We start from the raw sequence: 9,347 nt of genomic DNA, 5'->3' as shown, positions 1-9,347 counted from the left end.
GGACGGAAGGGCTTCTTTCTGTGCTGTAAAACTCTATGACTATAAAATGGTTTAGACCAACTTATGTTATGCATTCAGTTTTCCTTCTTACTTCCCCCCAAAATCCTTATACTTTATGATATTTTGGGAGTTACTTCTATGATGGACCACTGAAAAATATGCCACAGTTCTCTGGAATTACTTCTATGATGGACCACTGAAAAATATGCCACAGTTCTCTGGAATTTACTTTAATTCTCCTCAGTTCCAGCCGCTCTGGGAGGTCGGACTCTTTGTTTAATATCTTGACTGTGGATGCCTCAGTTCTTTATGCTGGTTGCCTCCCAGCTAATTGCTTTCTTTGCCACAGGACTCTGTGAGGATTCTGGTAGCTGCAGGTGAGAGTAAATCTTCCAGCTGCTTTTCTCTTTTAAAAATCCATACTGAGATAAAGTCCTCACCTACATTCCTTTCGGAATGATGAAGGTAAAATGTTCTCGGCTTAACTGCTAGCCTGTTTAATACCCATCAGCTTTGGCTATTTTCTCTCAGTGAGCTGCAGACCACCAGAGCCCAAACTGCAACTACACAACCTTTGGGGCAAAAACCCAGATAAACTGAACAAAATAACTTTCCATCTCCCGCAGCTTATCTCCATAATGATGTGATGTTTTGGGATGTCCTCAACATAACTTTAGGTTAATTATCCACAATTTAAAATTCTCATGTGATCTGAAAAGGTAAATGGATTTTACAAACATCTCTGAAACTCCCCCTTGGTTATCAGATTCATATGAATAGTTTATATTGCTAATAAATGTGATTGCCCTTTCTCCAGGTTCTCTGGCCTACAAGGCAATCCTCAAATTTGTAAAGCTTATTTCAGCCTTCTTTCATCTGAAAATGCCGTACAATAACATAAGTCCTTTATTGAAGTAAATCCTAAGGCTTAAGAATGGGTCATCCATTGTTTTAAGTGCTTACACCCCGCTCTGACCTTGCAAGGTAAATAATTAGCTTTGTAACTTCCAGTGTGTTTGAATTACATCGCCATTCAGGGTTTGCTATCAGTTCCTTAGCCAGATCTGCCCATTTATCTGCATTTAACCTAAACTTTATAATCCCTAAAACTAAGTTATATTCTGAAGTATAAAATTTATGAGCGAAACACACTTGACATGTTATACTATTACATTATTTGTAAAGGGCTAAGAGGTAATTGATATGTGAATATATATATCTTGGGGTGCCATATTTTACTTCTGCACTGCAGTCTTGTGCTCAGTAAGTGTATTGATCAGTCCACCAGCCACATGGCAGGGTGCAAGAAATATACTTGATGAAGCTCCAGCATTTTGAGTTTAAAGTGAGTAACTTAAATTTATAGGACCCAGAGGGTCTGATACTCATTGAAGCCGTAACGCAATGTCCAACATTGTCTTGAGGTAGCATATATATGGGCAATGAAAGAAGCCACCTAGGAATGGACATTAGGCGATGCACATCCAAAATCTCGTGGCAATTTCCCTAACTGCTCTCTCACTGCACCTCAGCCCCTGTCTTGTGTGGAACTCGGGCCTCGCGCGCACTGCACTCCCTCGATTTATTTCCAAGGCTGCGACTGCACAGTCAATGCGGGTTGGAAGCTGCAGAAAAACTACACGGCCCGAGTCTCAGATGTTGCTCGCAGCTTTGTGAGTGTCATCGTGCGCTGCCGCCCAATTGGCCGGCGGGGACGCCCATCAGGAGCGGGCGGCCAATGGGGCAGGGGAGGCGGGTGGGCCGGCCAATCGGGGCGGCGGGGAGGCGGGGACTGAGCCCTGCGAGCCTGGGTAGCGGGGGAGGTGAGTGAGGTAGCGGGACGGCCACTGACTCACTCACTAACTGAGAGCAGCAGTAGGAGCACCGCCTGTCTGCTGCCGCACATTTCAACCGTTTGGAGCTCCGGAGCGTGTGGATTGTAAACTGCCCCAGCTCAGTGTAACCGCAGTGCGGTTCGAGGTCATGGCCTACCCAGGATACGGCGGGGTGAGTAAGCGGGGAAGGCCGCCCGAGTAAGCGGGGAAGGCCTCCCCCCTCCCCGGCTTGTTTGTGTTTGATGTGGGGGAAGGCTGGGCACCGCGGGCCCGGGACGTAGGCCCATCTTCCCTCCGCCGGTGTGTGTGCTTTTCTTTTTTTTTTCGACCCGGCCTTGCCACCCCGCAGTCATTATTCTCGGCGTGGTTTTATACACTGGTGACAGTAGATGTGTTCCCAGGCCTCCCCACCTCCCTCATTGTTCAGGAGCAGGAACCGAGTCTTCTCCCCCCCCCCCCCCCCCTTTCTCCAACTCGGATCAGCTCATGGCCGCTGAAAATAACTGGCAAGAACGCCAGAGAGGGTACATACACGACGCGTAAGGACGCGAATGCCTTTCATGGTTTTGGTTTCGCCTGGATGGGAGCGACGCAAAGCAGTCCTAAGTCTTGAGACTTAACCCTTTGTTGTTCTTCATTTTTATCTTATTCCTCCCCCGTGCCGAATTCCTCTTGCAGATTTGATCACATACGTACGAGGGACGCACCAGTCTCGATTTCGCAGCACTTGTGTACATTGTTGTGGTCTAATGGAGAAACGCACTCCATTTTAACTGGCAGATCATGTAAACCTATACCTCAAAGTAAAATGGTGTCTTTTTCGTTAGTTTGTGGCAATATCCACATTGCTGTTCCAAGTCCCTGGTTTACTCACCGGAGTTCCATTCAAGTTTTTAAAAAACATCATCTCTATAACTTCGTACAACATACTAGTCATCTCCTAGACTTGGACTTTAGAATTGTTTTATTGTAAATTAATGTTGTACTCTATTTTTAGTTTAAAGAAACAACAGGAGGTTGATTTTCTCCCATGTCCCTGATCTGAGCAGCGATATAGTGGAGAGGTGTTGAGAAGTCAAACATCTCCATCAGGAATTTGGGGGGTAGGGGGGGTGCAGTGGATTGTGGGGAGAGCTCTTCATGCGGTGTTGTTCCGTTGCAACTTAATGACACAAAGCAAGTTAGCTCTGACTGGTGATCAAGAAGGCTGAGTAGATACTGAAGAATTGATTTGCTGAGACCACCATACCCAACTGTTCACTTCCATGATTATTACAATCTGAAGTCTTCTATTGCTTTGGAACATTCTTGATGCTTGATGGAGAACCTACATTTTTATATAGCTCTGTAAATGAAGATTTACCAAAGATCTTTGTTACCACATTCCTAATTTTACAGCTTTTTGAGTCTTTAATTCTAAAATAGTTCACAGTACTTTTGAAAAAAAAATTCAAGAAAGACATGCGAGTTTAAAAATAGCCATTTCTCCTTGCCATATAAATTCTTCTGATTATTGCATTCTCGCCTCCTAAATTAAAGATCGTCAGTTCAATCCCTATCCAGAAATTTGGGCATACAATGTAAGCACATTCTTCAATGCACTATTGAACATACAAATGTATAAATTTAAGACCAAGAGTAGGCCATTTGGGCCCTTGAGGCTTGCTCCACCATTCAACAAGATCATGGCTGATCTGTTTGTGGGCTTAACTCTACATTCCGCCTACCTTTTTTAACCATAGTAAAATTACAGCACAGAAAGAGACCATTCAGCCCATTGTGTCCATACCAGCCAAAAAAGAGGGGGGGAAAACTAAGTTGCTCATTTAATCTGACTTTCGAGCACCTGGTCCTTCAACCACCAAGTCAGATAGTGAATTTCAACTGCTCACTGCTGCTGGGCGGAAAGCATTTTTCCCCCTGCCCCGTCTAATCTTGCCAATCACCTTAAACCCTAGGGAAGAAACAACCTTTCCTGTCTACCCTAGGAAAAAACGGCCTTTCCTGTCTACCCTATCTCGTCCACTCAATTTTGTACATTTCAATTATGTCACACCTCCGCCTTATCTGTTCTAAGGAAAACAACCCTCCCCTATCCAGAAATTTTCAGCCCCAGGCAACATCCTTGTAAATGTCCTCTGGACTCTCTCCAGAGCAATTATATCCTTCCTGTAATCTGGTGACTAGAACTATACACAAAATTCCAGTGTTTTAAACAGTTTCAGTATTAACACCTGCTTTTGTATTCAATACCTCCTCCAATAAAGGAAAGCATTTCATATGCTTTCTTTACTGCCTTATCCACCCAATATCCTCCTGTTTATTGAGTATTCCCCATCTTTGCTTACCCTCCCAAATGCATTACCTCCCTTCTCTGGATTGAACAACATTAGGCATTTTTCACCCAACTCAACTAAATTATTGATATATAATTCTGGAGGTAACAGCTATCATCTTCACTATCAACTACACAGCCAATTTTGACTTCCCTTTGATTTCCGTGTTGGTCAAGAATCTGTCTACGTCTACCATAAAAATATTAATTGACCCTGCCTCCCATCACTCCATGGAAGAGTTCCAAAGATTCACGACCCTCTAAGAGAGAAAATGTCTTCTCATCTCAGTGTTAAATAGGAGACCTCTTATTTTTAAATATTGACCCCTACTTTTTTGTCTCTTTCACAAGGGGCAACATCCTTTCAGCATCTACCCTATCAAGTCCCCTCAGATTATTCTATGTTTTAAGAAGATCACTAACATCTCAGTCCTCGAAAAGCCAATGGATGCTCGCCCGACCTGTCCAACGTTTCCTCGTAAGATAACTCCCTCATTCCAGGAATCAGCCTTTTCTGAACTGCTTCTAATGCATTTGTGTCCTCTTTTAAATGAGTACAGAGTACTCTAGATGTAGTCTCACCAACTGTAGCAAAGCATCCTAACTATTCCATTCCATTGCAGTAAGCAACAATTTTTCATTTACCTTTTTACTCGCTTGTACCTTCGTACTAACTTTTCTTCGTGTACCAGAGCATCCAGGTCCTCCTGTGTCAGTTCTGTCTCTACATTTAAATAATATGCTGCTTCCCTGTTCTTCTTGCCAAAAAATAAAATGTTACACCATTGGAGGTGTGCTGTCTTTTGGATGTGAAATTAAATGAAGGTCCTACCTGCCCCCTCAGAAGAATATCGAAAATACCATGGCACTATTTGAAAAAATATTTAATTGTCTCTGAAGCCTTTTGGGATGTACTGAAATGAAAGGTGCTTTATAGATACAATAACTTCTTTTCATTGAACTCATCGCAACCTTCTCATATTGGAATTGCAGTATTTGGGAAAGTTCAGTTGTGTTTCTCCAGAAAAACTCTATTAATAAGAATTTGGACAGTCACAATAAGCTCATTTAGAAATCTGACCCTGTATCATAATGGACAGAAAAATGAAAATGGCTTTTTTGTATTACTTGGTAAAGACAATGTCTGTACACTGTAAACACTTGTGATAATGAGAAGGTGAAACGGCAAGCTTGTAGGAATTTATTTTATAAAGAAAAACCTATTTAGTGAAGTTAGGCAATGAAGTTACCCATTTAAATTAATTTACGAAAGTAGCTCTTTCAAATGTTTTAATCCATTTTTTTTTTTTTTGGAACTCTCCCAAGACCTGTTCCAAATCACTAAATCAACATGGAAATATTTTTATATTTAAAAAAAACTGCTGCTTATATTTTTTAAACATTCCTGAAATTTTTACAGTAACACAATTTTAAGGGGACGATGGGTTGGAAATATTCCTACAGTTAATCTTAATATTTACTCGCATACTGGTGAATTAGCTTTTTCGACTGCGGCATGCATTTCAGTCCAACTTGGGTTCTGGGATAAGAATCTTTGCCTGACAGATGTATCATTTCTTTATAAATCAAGTTTCTGCATCCTCTGTTTTGGACCCATGACTCAGAACCTAGAAGTTCTTGCAGATTAGCTGTGAATTTAAAGTCTGTATGGATGGCTGCTGTTTGAAGTAATTCTTAGTTTGCTAAAATGTAGATTGGAGGGTGTTTTTACCCTGCATGATTCCTGACCTAAAGAGAATGGAGGGGTTTGAATTTATATAGCACCTTTCACAATTGTGGGACATCCCAATCTGCATTATAACCAACAGAACACTTTTGAATGCCATCGCTATTGAAAAATATAGTAACCAATTGCATATCGGAACCTACAAGCAACATATAAAACATTTATACCCCTCTCCAGTTCCAAAGAAGAGTCCTACAGACTCAACTGTAACTCTGTTTTTCTTTCCACAGATACTACCAGACCTGCTGAGTTTTTCCCAACATTTTCTGTTTTTCTTTCAGATTTCCAACATCGGCAGTATTTTGCTTTTCAATTACAAAAACAGATTTTATGACCATTAATTCAGTAATCTTGGGTGCAATAGTGTTATGGGATCTTTTATGTTCATCTGAGGGGACAAATGCGGCATTGGTTTGACATCTTGTCCAAAAAACACCACCTCTGACAGTGCAGAACTCCCTCAGTACGGTATTGATGTACTGGCCCAGATTATGTGCTCCAGTCTCTGGAGTGGGACTTGATTCCAGAACCTTCTGTGAGACGAGAGCGAACCTGAATTAAAGCTCTCCTCGTGAGATGTTAAGCAAGAGTCCAAAAAATAAATTCATCTTTTTCAGATAACAGTCTATAATAAGATCAGCCATGATCTCTTTGAATGGCGGAGCAGGATCAAAGGGCCAGATGGCCTGCTCCTAGTTCTTATGTTCTTATAATTCCCTTTTGAATGCATCGACTGAACCTGCCTCTTAATGGGCAGATTCAATGTCAGGAGCTAAATTATAGCGCAGTCATGTAAAAGTAGTTCTGTAAGTTAACATGTTAAGAGTTCCTCCATTTTAGAGAAACTAAAATATTAAGTTAACACAGTGCAAGATACTTTTGATTGTGCTAATTTAGTGAAGTTATTGCAATAATAAAGCATTTTAATGTCTACTCACTCTTAGTTTGTAACATGTTCCCAAAAGTTCCTATTATTTTAGTCCTGGCCCACTCATTTCTCAACTTGCAAAGATTTGGCTACATTTTGCAATGGGTGGCATTGATTTTTTTTCCCAATGGATTCCTGAGTAGTTGAGGTTGACATTTGACCTACTCGGATGCCGAGTTCTTCCACCAGTAGTTGTACAAACATGCATTTTACCGTTTTAGAAATGATTTGCTTGTTTTCCTAAAATACATGCTTTGAATAACACGCATGTGAAATCCAGCAGAATGAGCACTATCGAAAGCAACAAAAAGTAATGAGGTGAAAAAAGGAATTTGGAAAAAAACAGCAAACAACAATGTTTTAAAAATATATTAAAAGAGAGTTGTAAAAGGGAATGTGGCCCATTAAATGAGGATGCAGGTAAGGATACAATAAATAACCAGTAAATGGTAGATTTGTTAAATGAGTACTTTGTATCATTTTCACAGTGGAGAAAGAGAAAAAAATACCAGCGGTACAAAGGCATCTAAAAATAAGTCAAAGGGAGGAGCTCTGTATTTAGTATAAATAAGAAAATTGGTAATGGAGAAAATAATGGGCCTTAAGATAGACAAATCTCCAGGACCCGATGATTTCCACACCAGGCTTTAAAAGAAATAGGTAAGGAACTTGCTGGTGTATCAGTTATAATTTTACAAAGCTCTCTAGATACAGGTATCGTATTTTGGATTGAAACTTGCAAATGTTACTCCATTTTATGTAAGAAGGGAGGTAGAGTAAAAGTGGGTAATGATAGAACTGTCAACTTACTAGGAACAATAGTATGTTACTAAATTGGTAATCCAGAAGCATGATCTAATGATCTAGAGACAGGAGTTCAAATCCTGACACAGCAGCTTGGAAATTAAAATCAATTAAACACAATCTGTTTAAAATTTAATGAAAAGCTAGTATCCGTAATGTTGACCATATAACTACCAAATTGTCAGAACCTATCTTGTTCACTAATTTCCTGAAGGGGAGGGAATCTGTCATCCGGTAGGGTCTATATGAAATTCCAGACTCTGTGCAATATGATGACTCTTAACTGCTTTCTAAAGTGGCTTAGCAAGCCGCTCAGATGTACCAAATCTTAAATATAATAATGAAAGTAGTTGGATGGCCTGGCTTGATGTCGACATTGGATTTTGGGCAGAAAAAGGCACACCTAGTCCAGTTGACCTAACAAAGTTCTCCTCACAAATGTTTGGGGGCTTTTGCCAAAATTGGGAGAGCAGTCACACAGTTTTTAAAAAAAAAAAAAACAGCCTGATATAGTCACATTCACAGAATCATTTACTTTTCAGCCAATGTTCCTGGCTCATCCATCAACATCCCTGAATATTTTTTGACCCACTGACAGGATAAACCCACCAGACGTGGCAGCACAGAGGTATAATTGGTTTGCCATGGCTCTTGGTGTTCTCAACATTGACTCTGGACTCTATGAATAATTACCTTCTACTGCCCTCCTTTACTGATGAAGCAGTACTTCCATGTTGAGCACCACTTCGAAGGCACAAAATATACTGTGTGGGGATGTCGCAGTCCAAGTGGCTATGCAGCATCACTGCTGACCCAGTCATGAAGGACATAGATCCCGATTGGGCTTGCAGCAGATGGTCAGAGAGCCAACATGACAGAGAAATGTACTTAAAAATTTACAGTGGAGGACATTCAGTCCATTCTGTCTGTCCTAGCCGCAAAAGAGCTATCCTGTCGAATCCCACCCGCCTGCTTGGTCTGTAGCCTTGTAGGATACAGCACTTCAGATGCATATCCAAGTACTTTTAAAGATGATCTGGAATTCTGTCTCTACCAGGCTGAGAGTTCCAGATCCTTATCACCCTCTATATATTTAAAAATCCTCATCAACTCTCCTCTAATCCTTTTCGAAAGGTAATATTTATCCATTCTATTTAGACCCATTATAATTTATGCAACTCAACTATGTCTCTTTTCCTTCTCCTTTTGATCCAAAGAAAAATCTAACCTAGCAAAAACATTTCTTGTAATTTTCCTCCGTGTTGCAATCACATCCCTCAATTCATGTGCTGACCAGAATTCTACGCAGTACTTCTGTTCTGAACCAGCTGATTTTTTTGTGCATGTTCAAGCATTAATTTCTTGCATTTGATGCCTTGACTCATTTTTTTAAAAAATGGACTCTGCATGCCTTTTACCTGTCCTTTCTTCAGAGATCTGTAGACATACTCACACACACATCTCTCTGCTTCTCTATCGTACCATTTGTGCATTCCTTTATAACTTGTTACCCCTCAAAAGTCAGGCCCTTCACTTCAACACTAAATAATTGAGATATACAATGAAAAGCAAGAGACCAAGTATTAAGCTCTGCAAGCCCCATTAGCAACCACCTTCCAATTACAAAACACCCATCAACCATTACCCTTGTTTCTTACCGCTGAACCAATTTTGGATCCAGCTTGCCACTTGATCTTG

At 40.6% G+C, this 9,347-nt stretch overlaps 1 protein-coding gene across 1 annotated transcript in view; it reads left to right on the top strand.

Annotated features, from left to right (window-relative positions):
* Positions 1-1,810: 1,810 nt before the first annotated feature.
* LOC140389756 (sorcin-like) overlaps positions 1,811-9,347 on the top strand; it is a 52,259-nt gene continuing 44,722 nt past the window's right edge. The window contains exon 1 of the mRNA XM_072474249.1: positions 1,811-2,007. Within this exon, the coding sequence (XP_072330350.1) occupies positions 1,984-2,007 (24 nt within the window). The 5' untranslated portion in view covers positions 1,811-1,983. The remainder of the gene's footprint in view (positions 2,008-9,347) is intronic.

This window comes from Scyliorhinus torazame, chromosome 2 (assembly GCF_047496885.1).
Source record: "Scyliorhinus torazame isolate Kashiwa2021f chromosome 2, sScyTor2.1, whole genome shotgun sequence".
Taxonomy (NCBI): domain Eukaryota; kingdom Metazoa; phylum Chordata; class Chondrichthyes; order Carcharhiniformes; family Scyliorhinidae; genus Scyliorhinus; species Scyliorhinus torazame.
This window is presented reverse-complemented; position numbering and strand designations above follow the sequence as displayed.